General features: G+C 46.0%; 1 protein-coding gene across 1 annotated transcript in view; it reads left to right on the top strand.

Moving 5' to 3' along the window:
• Positions 1 to 26672, top strand: part of pou6f2 (POU class 6 homeobox 2) — an 868195-nt gene that overhangs the window by 554643 nt on the left and 286880 nt on the right. The window contains exon 5 of the mRNA XM_070874822.1: positions 20119 to 20312. Coding sequence (XP_070730923.1) covers positions 20119 to 20312 — 194 coding nt within the window. The remainder of the gene's footprint in view (positions 1 to 20118; positions 20313 to 26672) is intronic.

The following is a 26672-nucleotide window of genomic DNA, read 5'->3' as shown; positions in this document are numbered from 1 at the left end:
CCCTCAAGCCTTTTCCGCCATTCAATAAGATCATGGCTGATCTAACCATGACCTCAACTCCACTTCCCTGCCCGCTTCCCATAACCCTTGACTCCCTTGATTTGATCAAAGTTTTCAAAATAATAAGGGGAACGGATAGGGTAGATAGAGAGAAACAATTTCCGATTGGTGAATCTAGGACTGGAAGACGTACCCTAAAAATTAGAGCCAGATCTTCAGCAGTGAATTTAGGATAGTTTGGAGCTCTCTTCCACAAAAGGCAGTTGATGCTGAGTCAATTGTTAATTTTAAATCTGAGATTGACAGATTTTTTATTAACCAAAGGTATTACGGGATATGGGGCAAAGGCGGGTATTATGGAGTTGGGTCACAGATCAGCCAAGATCTCATTGAATGGCGGAATAGACATGAGGGGCTCAATGGCCTACTCCTGTTCCTATGTTCCTATTTGCAGAAGTCTGGAAGTAGGGCATGCATTTGCCATTTCAGGTGCAAGTCTCAGACCAAGTGGGATGCTGAAGGGCAACAAAAATTTAAATGGGGGAACTTACCTGAAATAAAGTATAAAATGATGAATCAAGGTGCCAGGTAATTTATCTGTGGAAAGAGCTGAGAAAATTAAATCTGTTCTTGTTAAAACATGATCCAAATTTTAAAAACTTTAAAGGCATCAATAATGTGAATGATGATAGTTAATTTAATGCCAAACAAGATGGAGAAACAAAGGGGTATGATCATCAGCTGAAAAAGCCACAAACTAATGCAAAAGCGAAATCTGAAAGAAAAACAGAAAATGCTGGAAATACTCAGCAGGTCAGGCAGCATCTGTGGAGAGAGAAACAGAGTTAATGGCATGTATTTTAGCCGGATGCGAGTTCTGTGCAGGAGTGTTGTTTTGAAGTCGGGAGAAGCGGAACAATTGGTTTCCCCAATGTCCTGCAGTTTTTAACTAGAGGGCTCCTTTAAAATATTTTCTGGCAGCTTCGCACCCACAGGCAGCCTGATTAACAGGCTAGCGGCCTATCGGGCAAGGAAGCCTGCAGCACAAAGCCCCAGCCGAGGAGAGCATATAGATGTAGTGGGGAAGTGGGAGAGATCAATGGGGAGGAGGGAGTCCCGATAGCAGGGGATGGTGGTGAGGGGGGGATGCGTTTGACAATGGTCGGAGACGGAGAGGGTTCGATAGTGGTCAGGGAGAGCCGAAGGTGGAGAGGGAGCAGACAGATTGTGTGGTGGAGGTGATAACTTGGAAGCTTGTTGGGCCTGGAGGAAGCACTCCTGCCCCTCCTGGCCCACAAGCAGTGCTGTAAAGATACTTACCTCATGGATTAAGCGTTTCTCACCTCTTTCAGAGGCCTGGGAAACCCAGGCAACATGAATAAAAAATAGAATGACTATTAAAATGAAGGCACGTAGCCTTATTTAAATGTTTTAGGAAAATTACTGTTATATATGCAGACTATAGATATACTCTCTGTGTAGTCACTGTATAGTTGCATAAGATGGAGATTTGTTACCTGATGTACTTTCAATAAGGTTTACACGTGTATATACTATGCTGGCACCACTAGAGGGTGCAACTGGTGGAGACCAGGGATTCCTGCCCCTGTGGCAGAGGCTGTCCACCAGAGGTCACTGCGGTGGGAGACCTGAGGATCACTTGCATAGGTGTGCAGGGCCCAGTATAAAAGGCTGCCCATCATGCTTGTGCCTCACTCTGGAGTTACGAATAAAGGACCAAGGTCACTACAGTTTGAGTACAACACATTGCCTTGTGGAGTCATTCATGAGTGCATTACAGATGTAACAATTACCTTTCAGCAATTGATGTCCAAAAAAATGGGAGCAGTGGTTTAATTCTCCCAACCACTCCGTCTCTGTCCTTAGCCTGCTGCACAGGAACAGCACCTCATATTTTGTTTAAACACTTGACAACCTTCCGGACTCAATATTGAGATCAACAAGTTCAAATCATAACCACTGTTCTCATTTTTTCGAACAGCAGTGGCTGGTATTGATTCTGCTGTTACCATTTTTCAGCTCCACTAGACCCGTCATTTGTTTCCTTTATTGTCCTATTGCCAACTCCTTTTGCCTTGCACCGTCATTCCTTTTGTCATTTAATCTCCCCTGCCTTTCACTCTATCACAGACCTTCCCTTTTTCTTCTTTCCTCCTCTCTCCTCTTTGCCTCTGCACTTGCTTACAACCTGTTACATCTCTACATGAGGATAAATGTCAGGTTATCCACTTTGGGCGCAGAAACACGAGGGCAGAATATTATCTGAATGGCAGCAGATTCGGAAAAGGGGAGGTGCAATGAGACCTGGGTGTCCTGGTTCATCAGTCATTGAAAGTTGGCATGCAGATACAGCAGGTGGTGAAGAAGGCAAATCGTATGTTGGCCTTCATAGCTAGGGGATTTGAGTATAGGAGCAGGGAGGTCTTACTGCAGTTGTACAGGGCCTTGGTGAGGCTTCACCTGGAATATTGTGTTCAGTTTTGGTCTCCTAATCTGAGGAAGGACGTTCTTGCTATTGAGGGAGTGCAGCGAAGTTTCACCAGACTGATTCCCGGGATGGCTGGGCTGACATATGAGGAGAGACTGGATCAACTGAGCCTTTATACACTAGAGTTTAGAAGGATGAGAGGGGATCTCATAGAAACTTATAACATTCTGACAGGACTGGACAAGTTAGATGCGGGAAGATTGTTCCTGATGTTGGGGAAGTCCAGAACCAGGGGACACAGTCTTAGGATAAGAGGTAGGCCATTTAGGACTGAGATGAGGAGAAACTTCTTCACTCAGAGAGTTGTCAACCTGTGGAATTCCCTGCCGCAGAGAGTTGTTGATGCCAGTTCTTTGGATATATTCAAGAGGGAATTAGATATGGCCCTTATGGCTAAAGGGATCAAGGGGTTTGGAGAGAAAGCAGGAAAGGAGTATCGAGGGAATGATCAGCCATGATCTTATTGAATGGTGGTGCAGGCTCGAAGGGCCGAACGGCCTACTCCTGCACCTATTTTCTATGTTTCTATGTTTCTATATAACTTTTTCCAGTTCTGATGAAATGTCATCGACCTGAAACCTAAACTCTGATTCTCTTTCCACGGATGCTGTCTGATCTGCTGAGCATTTCCAACATTTTCTGTTTTTAGTTAAGCCACAAACTAATTTAGCTTAAAAATTACCTTCACTTGTATGGTCATTAATTTATGGAATAGACTGCCACCTAGTGCAGTAAATACTAACTCAATTGAAACATTCAAGAGGAAAATGTGTTAACTCCTGATTCAGTGACGAGCAAAATGATATAAATGGTAAAAGATGAGCAGGTTGGTCCCTCAAACAGGACTTGGGTGCTGCAGTGCTTTATGGACTGAATGCACTTTTCTCATTTTTGTGATTGGCCCCTATATCTCTAAAGATGCAAGTATAATATCCTTGGTTAATGGAGAAATAGTTCACTCAAGTCTTTGGTAAAGATGTAGGGAGCTACTTAATGAAATTGACACTACAGACCTAATTAAATCAACACGATCACAACCATGATCCAGGGTTTATCAGCCATGGTGTGGATAAGGAATAAGCTTTGGACACAAGTCAAGTGATTAGAAATTCAACAGGCACTAAATTCGGATGCACAGCGCCTGTATTTTGGCCGCTTCGAGTGTCCTTAGAGGTCCACAATGGTGCCTGATGCGCTTGCACATACTTCTGGTGCATTTCACGCCGGACGCTATATTGGGTGTTAACGTGTGCAGTGAGCGTCCGCTGGAAGTATGCAGATCATGACGTCAATCAGCGTGTAGCAGCAGGAAAGGCCCTCCGCCTGCGCTATTTAAAGGGATCATCAATTACTTTCAGGTTAATTGTTGATTAATTTCTACAGGCTGTTGCTACAATTGAACAAGTGTCTGGTGTTTTCTAGAGTTCGTTTAAGCTGCTAAGGTCCACAGGCAGTGGTGTGGCAAGTGCTGAAGGACTTTCTCCTGACTTCAAGGCTTCTTCTGCACAAACCACTTGCTTCCAGACATGGATGCAGTAATAAGCCTTCCCCTTGGAATACAGCATGACAGGGAGAATGAGCAGAGGCGACACAGAGCAGGGCAAGCTACGAGAAGAGGAAGGAGGAGGAGGGGGAAGGAGGGCTCTCAGCAGGAGGTCATATCCGCCCAGCACAACAATAACAACAACTACAGCAACTTGTATTTATATAGCAGCTTTAACCTAGTAAAACATCCCAAGGCGCTTCACACGAGTATTATGCGATGAAAAATATTCTGGGAGCAATTCTCCTACCTGACCCTCAGCGAGGAGCAGTGTGTGAGATGTCTGCACTTCAGTCAGGACGTCCTCACTGAAATCCGCCACCTACTGCAGCTGCAATTGCAACCGCAGAACAGGGTGAGGACCGCATTGCCTGTGACTGTGAAGGTGATTGCAGCCAGGAACTTTTATGTGCGGGTTCCTTTCAGGTCGGAGCTAGATATTTTCAACATCTCGCAGTTTGTCATCCACTGTTGTGTAAGGGAGGTCACTGAGACTCTCTATTCAAAGAGAGCTGACTACATTTCATTCTCTCTTACCAGAGAGCAGCAGGTGGAGAGATCATGCGGGTTCGCGAGGATCGCAGACTTCCTCTGCTGTAGGGTGCCATTGACTGCAAGCATGTCACTTTGTGGCACCACATGTCAACTCTGAGGTGTAGCGCAATTGAAAGGTATTCCACTCTCTCAACGTCCAGCTGTGTGCAACCATACACAGAGAATCATGCACGTTAATACCCGGTATCCTGGCAGTAGTCATGATGCCTTCATTCTGTGGCAGTACGCTGTGCCATCTGCATTTGAGCCACCATGACAAACCAGAGGCTATCTGCTGGCAATATAGCTCATGACTCTGGTGAGCAACCCACACACACATGCGCAGCATGCATACAATGAAAGCCATGCTCCCAGATGATATGTGATAGAGTAGTGCATTGGTGTGCTGAAACAATGCTTCTGCAGTCTGGACCACTCTGGAGGAGCCCTTCGGTACTCAGCAGTGCGTGTGTCAAGGTTCATGGTGGTCTGCTGTATGCTGCACAACCTCGCCATCAAGAGGCATAGCCCTTGCCAACAGTTATACTGTGAGCAGCTGAGGAGCAGGAAGAGGAGGAGGAGGAAGGGAAGAGACAACCCAGACAGCCCCTTTCTGGCCAGGCTATCCGTGAACAACTTACCCGACTGCGATACCAATAAACGCAACCCCAATTCCCATTCACCAACAATCCCATACCTTACCTTCACTCTGTCACTGACCATCCCAGCATCTGATTGGCCAAAATGAAAAAATAAAAGAACACAAAATAAACATTCCAAACCAAATTTATAAATTAAATCATGCCATATTGCATACAAACTTAAACTAATCACCCTTATGCCTGTCTTCCATGTGCCTTTGCCTATCCTAGTGCTCCTACATAGTGCTACCCCAGTGGCTTAGCATGGAAGGCTCATGGAAGGCTATTGACTTTTAGTCGGAAAGACTGCCAATGGCCTTGGCGATGGACCTCAAGCAACTCTGGGCCTCAAAGACCCTGCTCCAACCCGCACCATCACAGCATGGATGGCAGCATTCATCATCATAGGCAGTCTCTTGGAGTCGACTCTAAGTGAGTTCTCAGGTGACTGAGGAGACCTACTGTCTCTGTCACAGGTGGGGCAGACAGTGATTGAAGGAAAGGGTGGTCGGGGAGCCTGGGTTGACGCACGCTCCTTCCACTGTCTACGCTTGGTTTCTGCTTGTTCTCAGTGATGGGCCTCGGGGTGCTCAGCGCCCTCCCGGATGCTTTTCCTCCACTTTGGCGGTTGTGGGATAAGGGATCTCCAGGAATCGGTGGGGATGTTGCACTTCATCAAGGAGGCTTTGAGTGTCTCCTCGAAGTGTTTCTTCTGCCCACCTGGGGCTCGCTTACCATGTCGAAGATCCGCATAGAGTGCTTGCTTTGTGAGTCTTGTGTCAGGCAAGCCCAACGGAGCTGATCGAGCGTGGTAAATGCTTCGATGCTGGGGATGTTGGCCTGAATGAGAACACTGACATTGGTGCGTCTATCCTGCCAATGGATTTGCAGCATCTTGCGTAGGCAGCGTTGATGGTACCGCTCCAGCGCTTTGAGGTCTGTTGTATATAGTCCACGTCTCTGAACCATATAGGAGTGCGGGTATCACTACTGCCCTGTAGACCATAAGCTTGGTGCCGGATTTGAGGTCCTGGTCTTCAAACACTCTCTTCCTCAGGCGACCGAAGGTTGCACTGGCACACTGGAGGTGGTGTTCGACCTCGTCATCGACGTCTGCTCTTGCTGACAGTAGGCTCCCAAGGTATGGAAAATGGTTCATGTTGTCCAAGGCCTCGTCATGGATTTTGAGAATCATGGGGCAGTGGTCTGGCTGGCTGTCAAGCAACAGCAAGGGTACTGGCGGAGCGGTAGTGGTGGGAGGATGAATGCTGTCATCGTAAGCAAGGACAGCAGGTTCATGTTCCATGGAGCAACTGCCATTCCCCCGGGCCAGTGCCTCAGCAATCCTAGTAAATGCTGGAGGACAATTGCTGGACCGCTGTGACACCCTGCAAGCCCCTTTGAACCATAATGACAGAAGTCTGAGCTTCCACTGCAGAACCAAGATATTGGGTGGCTTCTGCTTGAGCTGCAATGGAAGCTGAGAAATCACCCATCATGGTTGGGTCCACAAGGTTGAAGGAAAGAGTAAAAGATAGGAAGAAAGTGAAAAGGAACATATTCTTAAATAAAGATAAGCAGAAAGCAAGATGAAAGTTGTTAAGACACAACATACAGAGGTGGGGTTGATGAAAGGCTTTCATAAATGGAACATTTCTTTGCATGGAATTTCTGGAGAAAAATGAGAATAAAAAAATTAAATAGCAAACTCCACAAACTGTGCAGCAATAGTAATCAGAAGTTGGAATCTTGATCCATTTCCCATCACCCTAACGTAGCTTTCATCAGCCTGGTTTGGCATCATGACTTCCGCAATTTGCAGTTAAGCCAATCGAGAACGCAAGGAGACATTCCCTGTAACTGACATCTCTGGAACATAGAAACATAGAAGCATAGAAAATAGGTGTAGGACTAGGCCATTCGGCCCTTCGAGCCTGCACCACCATTCAATAAGATCATGGCTGATCATTCACCTCAGTACCCCTTTCCTGCTTTCTCTCCATACTCCTTGATCCCTTTAGCCATAAGGGCCATATCTAACTCCCTCTTGAATATATCCAATGAACTGGCATCAACAACTCTCTGCGGTAGGGAATTCCACAGGTTAACAACTCTCTGAGTGAAGAAGTTTCTCCTCATCTCAGTCCTAAATGGCTTACCCCTTATCCTTCGACTGTGTCCCCTGGTTCTGGACTTCCCCAACATCGGGAACATTCTTCCTGCATGTAAGTTGTCCAGTCCCGTCAGAATTTTACAAGTTTCTATGAGATCCCCTCTCATTCTTCTAAACTCCAGTGAATACACGCCCAGTCGATCCAGTCTCTCCTCATATGTCAGTCCTGCCATCCCGGGAATCAGTCTGGTGAACTTCGCTGCACTCCTTCAATAGCAAGAAGGTCCTTCCTCAGATGAGGAGACCAAAACTGAACACAATATTCCAGGTGAGGCCTCACCAAGGCCCTGTACAACTGCAGTAAGACCTCCCTGCTCCTATACTCAAATCCGCTAGCTATGAAGGCCAACATACCATTTGCCTTCTTCACCGCCTGCTGTATCTGCATGCCAACTTTCAATGACTGATGTACCATGACATCCAGGTCTCGTTGCACCTCTCCTTTTCCTAATCTGACGCCATTCAGATAATATTCTGCCTTCATGTTTTTGCACCCAAAGTGGATAACCTCACATTTATCCACATTATACTGCAGCTGCCATGCATTTGCCCACTCACCTAACCTGTCCAAGTCACCATGCAGTCTCTTAGCGTCCTCCTCACAGCTCACGCCGCCACCCAGCTTAATGTCATCTGCAAACTTGGAGATATTACACTCAATTCCTTCATCTAAATCATTAATGTATATTGTAAATAGCTGGGGTCCTAGCACTGAGCCCTGCCGCACCCCACTAGTCACTGCCTGCCATTCTGAAAAGGACCCGTTTATCCCGACTCTCTGCTTTATGCCTGCCAACCAGTTCTATATCCACATCAGTATATTACACCTAATACCATGTGGTTTAATTTTGTACTCCAATCTCTTGTGTGGGACCTTGTTAAAAGCCTTTTGAAAGTCCAAATACACTACATCCACTGGTTCTCCCTTGTTCACTCTACTAGTTACATCCTCAAAAATTTCCAGAAGATTTGTCAAGCATGATTTCCCTTTCATAAATGCATGCTGACTTGGACCGATCCTGTCACTGCTTTCCAAATGCCGCTGCTATTTCATCTTTAATAATTAATTCCAACATTTTCCCCACTACTGATGTCAGGCTAACTGGTTTATAATTACCCGTTTTCTCTCTCCCTTTTAAAAAAAGTGAGGTTACATTAGCTACCCTCCAGTCCCTAGGAACTGATCCAGAGTCGATAGATTGTTAGAAAATGATCACCAATGCATCCACTATTTCTAGGGCCACTCCCTTAAGTACTCTGGGATGCAGACTATTAGGCCCTGGGGATTTATTGGCCTTCAATCCCTTCAATTTCCCTCACACAATTTCCCGCCTAATAAGGATATCCTTCAGTTCCTCCTTCTCATTAGATCCTCGGTCCCCGAGTATTTCCGGAAGGTTATTTGTGTCTTCCTTCATGAAGACAGAACCAAAGTATTTGTTCAACTGGTCTGACATTTCTTTGTTCCCCATTATAAATTCACCTGAATCTGACTGCAAGGGATCTACGCTTGTCTTCACTAATCTTTTTCTCTTCACATATCTATAGAAGCTTTTGCAGTCAGTTTTTATGTTCCCGGCAAGCTTCCTCTCATACTCTATTTCCCCCCTCTTAATTAAACCCTTTGTCCTCCTCTGCTGAATTCTAAATTTCTTCCAGTCCTCAGGTTTGCTGCTTTTTCTGGCCAATTTATGTGCCTCTTCCTTGGATTTAACACTATCCTTAATTTCCCTTGTTAGCCACGGTTGAGCCACCTTCCCCATTTTATTTTTATTCCAGACAGGGATGTACAATTGTTGAAGTTCATCCATGTGATCTTTAAATGTTTCCCATTGCCTATCCACTGTCAACCCTTTTAGTATCATTTGCCAGTCTATTCTAGCCAATTCACGTCTCTTCCATCGAAGTTACCTTTCCTTAAATTCAGGACCCTAGTCTCTGAATTAACTGTGTCACTCTCCATCTTAATAAAGAATTCTACCATGTTATGGTCACTCTTTCCCAAGGGGCCTCGCACAACAAGATTGCTAATTAGTCCTTTCTCATTACACATCACCCAGTCTAGGATGGCCAGCCCTCTAGTTGGTTCCTCGACATATTGGTCTAGCAAACCATCCCTAATACACTCCAGGAAATCCTTCTCCACCATATTTTTTTTGCTACCAGTTTGGTTAGCCCAATCTTTTTGTAGATTAAAGTCGCCCATGATAACTGCTGTACCTTTATTGCACACATCCCTAATTTCTTGTTTGATGCTGACCCCAACCTCACTACTACTATTTGGTGGTCTGTACACAACTCCTACTAGCGTTTTCTGCCCTTTGGTGTTCCGCAGCTCCACCCATACAGATTCCACATCATCCAAGCTCATGTCATTCCTTACGACTGCATTAATTTCCTCTTTAACCAGCAAAGCTACCCCACCTACTTTTCCTTTCTGTCTATCCTTCCTGAATGTTGAATACCCCTGGATGTTGAGTTCACAGCCTTGGTCACCCTGGAGCCATGTCTCCGTGATGCTAATTATATCATATTCATTAATTGCTGCCTGTGCAGTTAATTCGTCCACCTTATTACGAATATTCCTCGCATTGAGGCACAGAGCCTTTCGACTTGTCTTTTTAACACACTTTGCCCCTTCAGAATTTTGCTGTAATGTGGCCCTTTTTGATTTTTGCCTTGGGTTTCTCCGCCCTCCACTTTTACTTTTCTTCTTTCCATCTTTTGCTTCTGCCCCCATTCTACTTCCCTCTGTCTCCCTGCATAGGTTTCCATCCCCCTGCCATATTAGTTTAACCCCTCTCCAACATCACTAGCAACCACTCCCCCTAGGACATTGGTTCCGGTCCTGCCCAGGTGCAGATCATTTGGTTTGCACTGGTCCCACCTCCCCGAGAACCAGTTCCAATATCCCAGGAATTTGAATCCCTCACTTCTGCACCACTCCTCAAGCCATGTATTCATCTGAGATCTCCTGTGATTCCTACTCTGACTAGCATGTGGTACTGGTAGTAATCCTGAGATTACTACCTTTGAGGTCCTACTTTTTAATTTAACTCCTACCTCCCTAAATTCAGCTTGTCGGACCTCATCCCGTTTTTTACCTATATCGTTGGTACCTATATGCACCACAACAACTGGTTGTTCACCCTCCCCCTCCAAAATGTTCTGCAACTGCTCCGAGACATCCGTGACCCTTGCACCAGGGAGGCAACATACCATCCTGGAGTCTCGATTGCAGCCACAGAAATGTCTATCTATTCCCCTTACAATAGAATCCCCTACCACTATAGCTCTCCCACTCTTTGTCCTGCCCTCCTGTGCAGCAGAGCTACCCACGGTGCCATTGACTTGGCTGCTGCTGCCTTCCCCTGATGAGTCATCCTCTCCAGCAGTTCCCAAAATGGTGTATCTGTTTTGGAGGAGGATGACCGCAGGGGACCTTTGCACTCCCTCCTTCCACTGCTCTTCCTGTTGGTCACCCATTCCCTATCTGTCTGTGTAACATTTACCTGCGGTATGACCAACTAACTAAGCGTGCTATTCATGGCATCCTCAGCATCGCAGATGCTCCAGAGTGAATCCACCCGCAGCTCCAGTGCCGCAATGTGGTCTGTCAGAAGCTGCAGCAGGATACACTTCCCGCACATGTCGTCGTCAAGATCACTGCAAGCATCCCTGAGTTCCCACATAGCACAGAAGGAGCATGACATGTGCCCGCGCTCTCCTGCCATGACTTAACCCCTAGATTATCTTAATTTGGCAACAACAATGATAAAGGTTACTTACTGATAAAGGAAAAGAAGAAAAACTACTCACCAATCACTAGCCAATCACTTACCCCCTTGGCTGTGACGTCACCTTTCGATTTCTTTCTACTTCTTTGTTTACCTTCTGCTCCTGCTGCAGCTGCACCAGCTGGCCTCGCGAACTGCTGGGTCTTTTATAGGCCTCTGACTCCCTGAACTCCCGCTCCTCGAACTCCCGCCTCTCGAACTGCTGGGCCTTTTATAGGCCTCCGACTCCCTGGACTCCCACTCCTCGAACTCCCGCATCTCGAACTGCCGGGCCTTTTATCGGCCTCCGACTCCCCGGACTCCTGCTTCTCGAACTCCCACCTCTCAAACTGCCGGGCCTTTTATCAGCCTCCGACTCCCCAGACTCCTCAGTTTCACAGGGAGAGAGACCCTACTTAAGAGTTATAATTAATTCTCATTTAGTGCACTAAGATTGACCAAGCCCCTCTCCCAACATTATCATGAAAAAAGTCAGGGCATACTCACAAATTAGAAGGTGGACATGGCGGACATAAGTGGACAATGCGAACTCTTCCATCTTGGTCTCTTTCCCATATAACTCCACGATGAATGATTTTAACCAGTGTGAAGTGCCAACTATCACATCTGCCATAAAATCTCTTTCCCATCAACAATTTAATTTAGGCAAAGAAAGGAGCTTACATTTCAACTTTTATATAGCTCACAAAGCTGTTGCTTGACTCAATATAATTGGCGTACAATAATAAGTATGTATCTACATAGGCTGTAAGTATTAGGTACTGTAAAATTTGTATAACTTGTACAATTCTGAATCTGATTTCTAAAACCTCAACATAAATGGCACAAAAAAAATTATCCATGCAATATCATCCACTCTAAGAGGTCGACTTTTACATATTGTACACATCATAATAACATAACTTCCCTACATAGGAACAGAAGTAAGCCTTTAAGCCTCTTGAGTCTGTTCCGCAATTCAGTGAGATCATGGCTGATCTGTGACCTAACTCCATATACCCTCCTTTGCTCCTTCTCCCTTAATACCTTTGGTTAACAGAAATCTATCAATCTCAGCTTTAAAATTAATAACTGATTCTGTTATGTGTATAATGTACTTATGAATGACTCCACGAGGCAATGTGTTGTACTCAAACTGTAGTGACCTTGGTCCTTTATTCCAAACTCCAGAGTGCTGTACAAGCATGGTGTGCAGCCTTTTATACAGGGCCCTGCCACCAGGGCAGGAACATCTCAGTATCCATCAGTTGCACCCTCTAGTGGTGCCAGCATGTATGTACACAGTGTAAACCTCATTGATAGTACATCAGGTAAACAAGTCTCCATCTTATGCAATCACACAGTGAATGCACATAGAGTACATCCATAGTCTGCATATATAACATCACTCTCCCCAAGTCCTTTGTGCCAATTACCTTTGCACTATGTGCTCTGGCTTAGCTCTCCCCAGACTTAAGTGCCAATAGCCCTTGCACCTTGGCTGTGCTTTGGCTTGGCTCGCTCCCTGTTAACCCCCAAGTCCTTTTGCCACAACGTTGGGTAGTAGTTATCGGATTGGATGGTTCGATGATGCGGTGGAGGTTCCAGTGGGTTCTGGGTGTGATCCATGCGAGAGTCCATGGCTACATACATCCATTTACCCCTCCCCCCACAGCGAGATCATGCAGCTGACCCATTACATTAACATACAGAATCAGACACAGTGAAGTACAAAGAAAGGAAGAAAAAAATAATGATTTTTCTTTTACAGTTTGTATCGTGACATCTAGGTTCAGTGACTTACATTCGTTACGTTTAACGGTGGTGCGCCAGGATTGGGTAGATTGCATTCATGGTTCAGTCATGGTCAGTACAAGGTGGCAGTACAGGTATGTGACGACGCTAGTTCCAGAGCAACCGGACAGGGTCCTGGGCGCCTGATGGCGGTGCTGCGCCCCCTGCTAGCGGGATGGGCTTGGTTCGCTCACCTAGCCAGGACTCTGGGCCCTTCCCGTTGCCTGGTGGTGAGTAGAGCCACAGATGTGTGTGGCCTCCCTGTCCTCCTTTGAGGGTTTCAGAGTCTTCTGCCTGCTCTCTCACGGTGTTGGGAGCCTGGCTGTTCCAGGTCCCATTTGGGGAACTCGTTGGTTCCACCCTTTCACTCCCAGACATGGCTGAGGTAGTGACTGGGTCTGGGGGCTGTGCCGTCTCCTCCCAGGTGGTGGGCAATGGCGTCCGACTGCACGTATTGGCGCCGTTTTCGTTTCCAGGTGCGTGGCGAATGGTGCCATCGGGTGCCTATAGCGTGGGATAGACCTGGGGCAGGGTATCAGGCTCCACACCTTTACCCTTCTGAATTCACTCGCTTGCTACTTTTGGGGACACTCTATTCCCAACATCTCACAAAAACATTTTGTTCTTTACATTAGGACTGGTACCGCCATCTCGCAACAGCATTTTGTTCTTTACAGAACGAAATCTCGCAACAACATCTTGTTCACAATCTTAACCGGTTTGTTACATTGATGGCCATGCATACAATGTCTCTTTAAGTTCAGTTGGTTGCAGGTCTCCTTTAAGAGAACCCTGCTGGCTTTACCCCAATCAAATCCTTTGTTGGACACCACGTGTTGGTCCCTCAGCGTTACACCTCGTGATGTTGCCGCAGCCATCTTTTTTTTCAGCTTTCTTGACTCGGTCATCGAGGTCGATTGCCTTGATCCTTCTCGCCCACGATTCCGCCACTAACACTGGAAGGGTACCTGTGAATTCGATCTTCCTCCCCAGGAGTCCTGGCACTGGAGCCGGGAAGGGATTTTTAGATCGTTCCGGTCAGATCATTGCCACGCAGTCGTGATGGACAGTCTGTTTAGGTACTGCGCTGGTCTGTTCTCTGGTGCCTCGCCCAAGCGAAGGTAAGGTTTTGATCTGCCTCTGAGCACGGGGGACATTGATTGCTGGAGTGACGAGGTCTTCCCATTTCCACTGGATCTTTCCCATCCACCTTCTTCCGGATAGCGTTGGATCATCACCTGCAACAATCCACAGAGGTAACTTGTGCACCACGCCATTATGGATTACACTTACATCAGCACTACCAAGGACTGGGATCGGCTCCTAGGTGCGCAACTTTTCCTGTACTGGAACCAGCTCGGGTCCTTTTTCGTTCCATAGCCTCTTGAAGGCATCCTGGCTCATCACTGACTGGCTCGCTCCCGTGTCCACTTCCATGAAAACTGGAATGCCGTTTATCTCGACTTCCATCTTCGCTGGAGGACAATCGGTAGTGCAGGTATACACTCCATGCACTTCTTGGGGCTGAACTGCCTCTCTGGCCAAATCATCAGTGTCCCCACTGGATTCAAAGTCATCTACTGGCACCTCTGCTAGACGGTGAGTCATATTTCTTTTACATATGCGCTGGAGGTGGCCCTTTGTGTTACAGGCTTTGCATACGTATTCAGCAAACTGACACTGGTGAACCCTATGGTTTCCTCCGCAACGCCAGCATGGTGCTACTCGATTAGCAACCCTCGGCGGACTGAGTTCTGGAACTCTGAGGTCTGTGCTCTCTGCCCTGGGCAGAGCCACGTTCTACAATCTTGCCTGTGAAAGGCACCATTCTGTGAACAGTACTTGCCGGGTTTGAGTCCACAGGATGAATGATTTGCTTGGTGCTGCAGGTCGAGGTCATGAACAGCTGACTGATGCCGATGGTTTTCTGCAGGTTGACTGTGGTGTTGGCAGATAACAGCTTGTGAAGGAGGCCCTCGTGGCCAATTCCTATAACGTAGATGTCTCGCAATGCTTCGTTGAAGTGCGTGCCAAAATCACACGGTGCCGCAAGTCTCCTGAGGTCGGCAACATATTTTGTAATCTCCTGGCCCTCAGGTCTGCAGTGATCTGTGCCTGGCTGTGAGGATGCTCTCTTTTGGTTTAAGTTGGTCGCAAATTAGTTTGTCAGCTCATTGTATGTCTTATCCTTGGCCTTCGTGGGTGCCAGCAAGTCCCTAATGAGGCAGTAGACCTCGGACCACAACTGGTCAGCAGTATAGCCTTGCGCTTCTCTGCCAATGTGTCCGTCTCCCCTGCCAGGTTGTTTGCCACAAAATATTGCTCGAGCCTTTCCGTGAAGGCATCCCAATCATCACCATCCGCAAAGTCTTTCAGTGTGCCAAAGGTAGTCATGATCGCGTGAAAGTCCGTATTCTCTTCGGTAGTTGTTATGTCTGTAATGTACTTATGAATGACTCCACGAGGCAATGTGTTGTACTCAAACTGTAGTGACCTTGGTCCTTTATTCCAAACTCCAGAGTGCTGTACAAGCATGGTGTGCAGCCTTTTATACAGAGCCCTGCCACCAGGGCAGGAAACCCCGGTCTCCACCAGTTGCACCCTCTAGTGGTGCCAGCATGTATGTACACAGTGTAAACCTCATTGATAGTACATCAGGTAAACTAGTCTCCATCTTATGCAATCACACAGTGACTGCACATAGAGTACATCCATTGTCTGCATATACAACAGATCCAGTATCAAATGTCATTTGCAGAAGAGAGTTCCAAATTTCTACCACACTTTGCATGTAGAAGTGTTTCCTAATTTCACTCGTGAAAGGCCTGGATCTAATTTTTAGACTATGCCCCCTAGTCTTAGATTTTCCAACCAGCGGAAATAATTTATCTTTATCTATCCTATCAGTTCCCGGTAATAACTTGAAAACTTCTATCAAATCGCCCCTTAATCTTCTAAATTGCAGGGAATACAACCCTAGTTTGTGTAATCTCTCCTCGTAATTTAACCCAGGTATCATTCTAGTAAATCTGTGCTGCACTCCTTCCAAGGCTGTTATATCCTTCCTAAAGTATGGTGCCCAGAAATGAATGCAGTACTCCAGGTGTGGTCTCACCACTGCTTTATTTAGCTGTAGCATGAATTCTAACACCTTGTATTCTAATCCTTTTGATAGGCTTACATTAACTACACAGCGAGCTGGAATTATTACTACCCCTTTAATTGGGACAATTAAGGTTATTGAGTAAACAACAATAACTTGCATTTATATAGCGCCTTTAACGTACCAAAACATCCCAAGGCGCTTCACAGTAGCGAGCATAATTTGACACCGAACCACATAAAGCGATATTAGGAAAGGTGACCAAAAGCATGGTCAAAGAGGTAGGTTTTAAGGATCGTCTTAAAGGAGGAGAGGTAGCGAAGTGGAGATGTTTCGGGAGAGAATGGAGGGAGGATGATCCTTATTCGCAGGTCACATTGACTGCAATGTTTGTGCACAGCACGCTGCGTGAAGCTCTGACTTGAAAGTGGCAGTTGTATCTGCCATTACAGTATTCTTACAATGTCAGTAAGAGAATTTAATGGGGCAATACGAGTTTGACAGCGTATCATGCTGCATACTATTGCCAGGCGGCGTCAAGCTAGAAGAAGGGCTGCTGGCCATGTCGAGCCACAGATGAGGAGAGGCTGAAGACATCTGGGGAGGAGGGCTTACCCCCCACGGGTTTACAGGCACGAACGCTCATACCTCCAGCTCTCTGAGGAGCAGTGTGTGAGAAGGCTGCATTCCAAAAGGAAGTGCTGACAGAGATATGCCAGCTCCTACAGGCAGACCTGCAGCCTTCCAGCACCAACAGGACTGCGCTGCCTGTCGCAGTGAAGGTGACTGTGGCGCTTGCTTTCTATGTCTCCGGTTCCCTCCAGGCAGCAGCAGGGGACATATGCAGTATCTCTCAATACGCTACGCATTGCTGCATTCGGCACATTACAAAGACTCTGTGCGACCACAGAATGGACTTTATAAAGTTCCCGATGAGCAGGGAGAGCCAGAATGAGCAGGCATGTGGGTTTGGCAGAATTGCAGACTACCCGAAGGTTCAAGGAGCCATTGACTGCACACATGTGGCCCTGCGAGCACCATTCAACAATGCAGAGTTATTTAGAAAACGAAAGGGATACCACTCCCTAAATGTCCAGCTGGTGTGCGACCACAGGCATTGCATCCTTGCAGTGAATGCCTGCTATCCAGGGAGCGCACATGATGCTTTCATCTTGTGTGAGTGCAGTGTCTCACAAATGTTTCAGTAACAAAGGGCAGGACATGGCTGGCTGGTCGGGGTCAAAGGATGCAGCCTACGCACCTGGCTCATGACCCCCTTCTGCAACCCCACCACAGAAGCCGAGCAGCACTACAATGAAAACCATCCAGCCACCCGCAACATCATCAAACAGACGATTGGGGTGCTCAAGCAGTGCTTCCGATGCCTCGACCACTCTGGAGGCAGCCTTCAAACTCCCCTCAACAGGTCTCCGAATTCATTGTGGTGTGCTGCATGATGCACAACTTGGCCATCATGAAGGGCTGGGCATTGCCAGTGGGGATTGCAGGCCCACCTCGAGGAGGAGGATGAAGAAGGGGAGCCTGGTGAGGCCCCGATTGCACAGCCACTCCATTCCCAGGGGAGGCAGTGTGGAGACTTCTCTACTCCCAAGTTGCTTAAAGTTTTGCTATTTAATTCTAAATTATCATGTCAAATCCAAGTATTATAACAAAATAAGGACTGATGATATCTCATCACCGAGAGCATGCAGAAGCCAAGCGCAGACAGCGGAAGGAACATGTGGCAAATCAGACTTCCCACCCGCCCTTTCCTTCAACCACTGTCTGCCCTACCTGTGACAGAGACTGTAATTCCCGCATTGGACTGTGCAGTCACCTGAGAACTCACTTTTAGAGTGGAAGCAAGTCTTCCTCGATTTCGAGGGACTGCCTATGATAATGATGATATAACCACAATGTTTAAAAATTGCAGTAACAAGCACTGCAAAAATTACCTGGTCATTTATCTCATTGATGTTTGTGGGACCTTACTGGGAGACACACGATCGAGGCACTACAGCATCACAACTTGCAGGAGGGTGTAATTAAAGCACAACAAGTTTACACAGGGAGTTTCCATTATAAATGTGGGACATAGGAATTTAAAATGGGAAAAGTTGACAACGGGAAGTAAGGTAGATTGGTGCAAATTGGCTGCTACCGTTCAGTACAAAAGAACAGTGACTACACTTATAATGTAATTAATTGCCAGTGAAGTGCTTTGGAATGTCCTGAGGGTGTGAAAGGTAGTGCAGTCCCCATTGCTTATAGTGGGCACATTCGTGCAAATGCAATTTGCCTCCTATACACCAGGACTGGTATAACAGCTGAAATAAAGCCAGAACTGCCTTCCCAATATCAATATTAAATTTAACAACACTCAGCAATAAATTAACAAACGCAGCAGACAGTAGCATTATAAAAACATGTTCCTGTATTCAGATCATTATTCAAACACATCCTTAGGTACTTAATGTTTAATTTTAAATCGGAGCTGGAATGTGTCAAGCTCAGCAAGCTGGCAAGACGGGATCGAAGCAGTGGCAGGAGTTCTAGAGGCTTTTTAAAGTAATTTCATCTTGTTAAACTTTAAGAAACATTTTTTTTTGATGGGGCAAAATTAATTCAGGAATGTTCAGAACGAAAGGCCTGCTTGCAAACAGTGATAACTTATTGCAGGTAATCGTAAGGTGCAAGCAGCTGCTGAACTGCCCGAAATAGTTGACGCAGTTAATATGGTTCAAGCAGAGTCTTTGACGCCTATGGTAATGGCAAATGGTTAGAGCCATTTACCCAAAATAGGCGGCTCAAGTAGAGCATAAATGTCGGCATAGACTGGTTGGGCCGAATAGCCTGTTCCTGTGCCTTATATCCTATGTAATTCCATGTTAGCGCCTCCGGGGGGGGGGGGGGGGCAGCGTTAATGGGGCGCAATGGCTTTTTTGCCCAGTGGAGGGTTTCTGGGGAAATTGCCCCGGAGTTTTGGGAGGCGCTGTACAGATAGTGCCACGCCCTATGATTAGTGCCCCGGGCCGGCGCGCAACAGGCAATGACGTAATCATCGTGCATGCCAACCCCTCGCTGACCCCTTTGTGCCCCACGGGAGAAATCGCACCCGCAGGCCACGAGGCTGGTGCGGACAGATGTCAACGCCAGCTAAGCGGGGTGCGAAACTGGTGGACATCCACCGCCAGGGTGCCTCTTAAAGGGGAGGCCTTTATCGCCCCAGGCCGCCATTTTATTTTGTCGACCGACTCTTGGGTTTTGGGGCACTGGCCCGGTCGATTGCATCCTTGGTATCCCAGTGGCCGCTACCAAAGAGCCTGCAGAGTTTGAGCAGCCCTCCCCTTTAACAGAAGGGGAGGGACGTTGTGCTACGTGGATGCTCGGCATAGTGATGGCCTCTTCAGCGCGCCACTGGACTCAGCGACGTGCTGCTGGCCCGGGAGCGCCCCTCCAACGAGGCAGAGGAGGCAGCACTCCGCCTCGTTTCAGGAGCGCACGGCCCAATTCCGCATTGGGGATGGGACTTCCGGGCCAGGTGATAAAAGTCCAGGTGCCGGAAGGTTACCGCCACCAAATGGGGCGAGGGGCTATTTCGCACACCATATCTTCACCCCCTTAACAAATGACCTCCAGACCATGAAATACTAGATCTGTTCTGACTTAGTTGATCTCAACCAGAGTTGTGGTAGGGGACACTAAAATTGGCTTCAGTGCTCGTGGAATAAAGAAGGTAAATTCAGTCTGGGATCCTGATGCTGATTGGGTAAGGACAGGATTGGACTCTGCTGCGGTGCCTCCTGCAGTGAAATAGCCTGCTGACGATCTGTGTCAAAATTCTCATGAAAATAGTGGACATGTGAGTGGGATAACGAATTGTTGTCAGTGCCCATGAAGCTGTACTCCAAAGGAAAGAGAATGAAAGAAAACTGGCGAAAGAAAAAAAGAGTTGGCTAAAATAATGATTATTTGTGATGCCTTAGGCTTATTCTGTGCTTATTCAATAATACATTTATGATAACTTTGTCTGTATTTACCACAGCTACCTCATCCCTGAATTCCCAAATACAGCAACTTCAACATCTTCAGCAGCTCCAACAGCAACAGCAACAAGGACAACAACAGCACCAACAGAACCACCAGTTGTCTGGCCAGCAAGCATCATCCCCTCAAAAACAAAGCCAGTCCCCAGGGCAAGGCCTCCAGTCACCACTGACTCCAACCAATCCCCTTCAGGTATGGCAATTTAACCCAACTGTGCAAAAAAAAAGTGTGCCATGTAAATGATGCTATTGCTTCTAACCAGTTATGTTGGAAAAAGCTTAAACTGGGCTCCGCTGAGAGTTTCCGGTGAATTCAGATTTAACTAACAGAACCCCATTAACCTCAAACATCAGATCAGAATCACTTCAAGTGTTGTGCCAATGTCTGTGGTTATACGAAAACTTACTTCAGCTTAAGAAAAATTGTGTCACTTACTGGTTTGTATTTCTTGAGAGAGATTTTGATTCTGGCACATTGCCACATTGCCACACTGCATTTATGTGGAGTTCCACAGAGAAAGAACAGCATATTGGGTGAACGTACTTCTTGTGTTTATTAGCTCATCAGAGGCCATTGAGTCTTGGCCTATATTGGCAACATCACAAAGGTTTTGTGACAAATCAAAGCTAACAGGTGAAGCAATTTTAGAGCAAACACATGTAAGTCATTGGCGTTTAATACCGTTACATTGGTCAGGGAATAGAACTCTTGTTGTAATAAATTGCAGAAAAGTTCAACATGCTGGCTAGTTTACTCAGGCACATAGTCTGCCCACACAAGTGGGCTTTTCATCCAGAAGTCACACACATGATTTTCTGTGAGGACAGATACTGGATAAAGGATCTCTTTGTACAGCAAATAAAAAAAGGGCACAGCTAAAGAACTTTGTGGGTCAGGTCTCAGGATATTTACAGTTTTTTTCTTGACAGCATGTCAGCTGCCATATTTATACCCTTTTCATCATCCTGCTGGACCACCAGACTGTGACAAGAAACAGCAGGAGGATGATTCCCAAAACTTCAGAACTGCTTCAACAGCCTATGTTTTCAGACCGGTAGTCTCCCATGCGGAAGGAAAGTTACAGCTCCTAATGCATCTAGCTTTAGGGTGACTCCTTAACAAGAGAGACTGAAAGCCTGTAGTCGGTAAGACGAGTTGATATGTATGATCATTGCCATGGGAAAGTGTTTCCACAAATTCTAGAGAGGTGCATAACGTTTTACAGAGGGTCCTTTACTGGTGACTTCAGTCACTTTGACACCAGTAGCTACAGTAAACTATTTCTTCTGGTGGGGAAATCAGGAGTGAGGGGACATAATTCTAAAATTAGAGCCAGGCCATTCAGGAATGAAATCAGGAAGCACTTTTTCACACAAAGGGTAGTAAGAATCTGGAACTCTCTCCCCCAAAAGGCTGTGGATGCTCGGACAGTTGGAGCTTTCAAGACTGAGATCGATAGATTTTTGTCTGGTAAGGGATATTTAGGGATATTAAGGTGGGTAAATGAAGTTGAGGTACAGATCAGCCATAGTCTAATTGAATGGCGGAAACAGGCTTGAGATGCTGAATGGCATACTCCTGTTCTTTTGTTCCAATCCATTTATTTTCATACAATGTACAAAGCTGGTACCTCCAGACAGGAATCCTAAAAAGCTAGACTCAACAGCCTGCCACGTAGAGGAGAATGCAAATCTGTGGTATATCTGTTCCAGATCCCAGAATTCTCTCAACCAATACTGACAGTATATTGGTACAGAACTCTGCAGGACGTACTGTATTCAATTTCTCTGATTCCTCAATTCTTCCAGAAAAATCAAAAAAGACCAAGCAAAAATTTATCCGGTTCACTAGTGACCTTGAGACTAATAGTTCTTGGACTTGCTCTCATTTTGGAGAACTAAACAATTCTCTCCCAAAAAGAAGCATTTTCTCATCGAGTTGTAGAGAGATCAGTGCTCAGATTTATCCAGTTTGGGGCAAATTGTTGTGGAACAGGCCATGATAAAAACACAAGGCTCCCAAGAAGAGATGATAGACATCATCAAGACTTCGGTGAAATCTTTATCACAGTCTTGTTAAAGACTGCAAATGGAAGAGGTTTCTCCTTTTTTATAAGATAGTTAAGTGAAGGTTTCTATTGCACACTTGTGCGATAAGTTAATTTAATGGTAATGATGATATAAGTATTCTTCACATGAGAGCAGAACTGAGAACGAGTCTTAAGGTCACTTCAGAACAAAATAAAAGGGGCTGTTCAAAATTAGTCATGAGGGGCCAACATAAGGATTATTGCAAGGGTTTATGGTAGTTCTATAACTTAAACACAAGAAAGTAACTTATTTTTTTGTCCATATACATCTAGTGTCAGGAGCATGGGAAAGGTGAATTCTATCAGATGTTGCTATCCTATTTTAGTGTCAGATGTATCAGAGATATTTCCTCTTTCTGTTGTTGGAGGTTGTTGTCATGGTTATAAAAGATATGTGAATATTACAATTGGTCAAGCTTTGCTCCACAACTGCCATTGTATTTGTTTCTTCACGTTCCATTGTGTTCTTACTAAAGATGGTCTTGGGTTCCAGATGAAAGGTATATTGTATTCCTATATATTGATGTGTACGAAGTGCTAGTTTTCTCATCTCAATATGTCTATTAAAAAATTTGTATGGATATTTCACCCAGTGGCAAGCCAATGATCAGTAAACTCCATATTTCTCTATTGGCTATTTAGTGCATTCATAGCAGGCTTGATGGAACAGCTGATTTTTTCCTGCCCATCATTTTTGCATGTTTATAGCCATTTTCAATGCTTGCTTCAGGGGGAAGGTTTAAAGTAGCCTACCTCAACAATATTTATAAAGTGCTATTTGGAGCAGTGCCCACATGATAACCAAACATTACTGCATTGATCCATCTTTCTTCCAAAGAGAAAGTTGAGCAACGCATTCTTGTCTTAAATGGCAGATCATAAAGCCGGAGCTTCAAGCCAGACTGATTTTCCAAACTCCAAAGGAGGTCTTGCTTTTGCTACAGATAACCGATTTACACCTGTGAAGGAGAATATAACATTAACAAGAAAGGTATTAAGTAACGGGTATGCCAACTCAGCCATATCCGTGTCATGGAGTTCTTAGTTCATATCAGTTATATTCTATTAACACTAGAAGCTGTATAAGATATCATCATCTCTAAATCAGAATGTACAATTTTACTGTTCAAGTGCAACTGTAGCCAGAAAAACGAGATCAGGTTGGCTATTGACACAGATGTCCCTTTCATCTCCAACAGTAGGATAATGGTCTCACCCGTCAATGTTATTCGCTACGTCTTTCAGATGAGACATTAAAGCTGAGACCCCTATCTGCCTCCTGAAATAGATCTGAACGATCCCATGACACTCGTCGAAGAAGAGTAGGGTGTTCTCCTACTATCCTGGCCAATATTTATCCTGCTGTGCAGGAGTACTCTCTGTCTTCAGACCAGCCACAGACCTACTTCTGCCTGGCAAGATAGCTGCAAAGGCTTCCCCACTCAGGCCCAGTTAAAATCGCATCAGAGTCCTATTGACATAATAGGATAACGATTTACATAAGATTACAAGTCTCATCTCATCCCAGGATCTGAACGGGTAAGTAGCCTGCTCGTTTTTAACTGCCCGCCATCATCTTTTGACTGGTCGGGTAGGTTTAAAAATGATCCCCAAATTTGTGCTGCCAGTGGGACCCTCATCCATTGATAGCGCAGGCGTGCTTCCCACAACTTATTGTCCATTACTCATGCACAGTATATCAGCAGTGTACCAACAGTTTCCCGATGTGCACGGCCAGTGAGCAAAGCCCTCTACTGGCATCTGAGGCTTTTAAAATTCTGTGCCGTATCCCTATAAGTGTACATATGAACATCCAAAAGTGTCGGACAGAAAAAGACCAACTGGTCTATCCAGCCTGTCCAACAAAGTTTGGCATCATGCTACAGACACTTCCCACCCACCCAGTGCCATGTAATCTCCCGACAGAAGCGGAAAACCAGATAAAAACCTAGGCCAATTGGAAGAAAAAAATCTGGAAAATATCCACTCTGACCCCTTTAGGCAATCGGAACTAGTCCAGGAGACTACATTGACCCTGATTTATATTACAGGGTACTGACTTCTTCTACGAGGTGATCTCCATCCGTCCCAGCCAGAAATAGGTCCAGTTCTCTCTTGAAGGAATTCAGTGAATCAGCATTCATCACACTAGCCAATAAACCTGTTCCACAGGTTCACTATTCCCTGGGAAAAGAAGAACCACCTAACATCCAACTTTGTTCTACCCTTATGTAACTTGTAAGCATGACCTGGCCCGATCTATCCTATTCAGTTGACATAATTTGTCCACCTGAACATAATCTAGTCCCTTCATTATTTTATAAACTTCGATCAAATCGCCTCTGACTTTGCACTTCACTGAAGTATATTGACCGAGCTCTTTAAGGCTACCTAGGTAGCTAAGGTGGGCCCCGCGAGATGGGCTGCTAAATGTCACTGAATTGAGGTCTTGGTCTGAAAAAAATGAGCGGGGCGGTAACAGAGGTGTGATTTGCCTCCATGGGGCTGTAGCGAGGCAGAAGCGGGTCGCGAGGCTCAGCGCCACACTGATGACGTTAGCGCAACGTGGACGTGCTGTATCCTGCTGACACGTCACAATGTCCCTCCCCTTCTTTTAAAGGGGAGGGCTGCTGCAAACTCTGCAGCCACTTTCCTTGCGCCCACTGGGCCACCAGGCAGGGTTTCACCAAGATGAGGAGCTGGGCTGCAATTTTTGGGAGAACTGCAAAGGCAGCCAATAAAAAAAAGATGCTGGCCATGGTGCATGGCCCTCCCCTTTAAGGGCAGCCGAGGTGCCACAGCCATGAGAGCTTTGTGACCCATGCCAATCTCGCGTCCCGCAAAGAGGTCGGTGCGGGCCGATAAGGAGTCGGCATGCGCGGGGCGAAAACTGGCGTGCAGTGCAAACCGTTTTCGCCCGCGGCATCCCGGGGGGAATTCTGAGCGGGTTGCTTCCACCGCCCGCCCCCCAGGCGACAAATTCACGCCAGCTTCGGCGTTACCTGCACCGGCGCAAAACGAACTAATTCAAATTTCAACCCCATTGTTTTTACAAAATTTGAACTGTTGACAAAAATGCTTCCTAGGGCATTCTTTTTTTATGTTCCATTGATACTTCTTTTATGTATCATTCGTTCTTTACTGAATTGTTTAGTCACAAAATGTAATTTTTTACAACCGGAAGCTCCCATTTACCACTGTACTTTCACATTGGCTACTTAACTCTTTTAGTAGAACTGAATGATAAAAGATTAACAATGTGATTATTGACACCATAGTGTCAGCCAATGAGTTGGAGGCAGGACGGGACTTGGATTTACTACAGCAAAATGTTTTGCTACTCAGCAAATAGAGTCTATTTGAGTTCTGTTTGCTGTAGTTCATAGAGAATCTACCTGTTGGTGGCTCGGCCAAACCCGTGGCTGCCATTGTCGGGCCAACTTCAGGCCCATCCACCTGCCCCCGGTTGGAAAGGCCTTAGAGCCCCATAACCACCTCTTAATGGACCTTAAAGAGGGGGACAGTTTCGGTCCCGTGTTGTGACTAAGTGCAACACGGGACCAAAACTCTTAAGTGTGCAATTTGATAGAAAAGGAATTTGTAGCATCTTATTAATACAGTAATATTGTTGAAATAAATCACTTAGAAAGAAACCTAAAAAGTGTCTTTAGAAAATCATATTTTTAATCATGAAATACGATGTCCCGGATACTTTAAAGTTTATTGTCAGCCTTGGCTCTGTGGTAGCACTCTCTTCTCTGAGTCAGAGGTATGGGCTCAAGCCTTACCCTCGGACTTGAGCACATAATCAAGGTTAACACTCCAGTGCCAGAAGAACCACATTTCCTTGGGATACGATCCTGTCAGTTTTATCAGGATAACATCTGCCAGTGGCCTCCAGTGCTAACCCTGCCAGAGTTTGCAGGGCAAGTCGGAAAGCATCTGATTTTCTTGGAGTTGGTGGGCGCAAGCACCACTACGGGCATCTGCCTGCTCCAAACAGATTGAAACTCCAGCACCTTCCCAATTTTGGGGGGCTTGCCATGGCTCTGACCCATGCTATCGCCCCCAGTCTTGACACGTGTTTAAAAAGTCAGATCTTTCTTTGGGGTTTATGTCCATCTCCCTGGCCTGAGCTCCACTGTTGAGCTCACTTTCACCAAACTAGTGTTCGGTATGCATCAATTCAATCAGCGTACTGGCCTCCAAAGATATCCGAGCTCCTATCGGAGCCAGGCCAGTGGGAACTCACAGCTTAGGAAGTCCCCGCACTTGGCTTCATCCCCTGACAATATTTGCCTTGCAAGGGCTGAGTAGATATCTCATCTCTTAACTGGAAGCTCACAGAAATGGCAGAGACCTAGCGCAACTGAATCCCTGCTGTTTGCCAAGGGATCCCACCAGTCTCCCACAAGATTTACAACAGTCCCTACAATAATGAAAGGATTAGATTTGGTCCAAGT

The sequence above is a fragment of the Pristiophorus japonicus genome, chromosome 1, assembly GCF_044704955.1.
Source record: "Pristiophorus japonicus isolate sPriJap1 chromosome 1, sPriJap1.hap1, whole genome shotgun sequence".
NCBI classification, from domain to species: domain Eukaryota; kingdom Metazoa; phylum Chordata; class Chondrichthyes; family Pristiophoridae; genus Pristiophorus; species Pristiophorus japonicus.
This window is presented reverse-complemented; position numbering and strand designations above follow the sequence as displayed.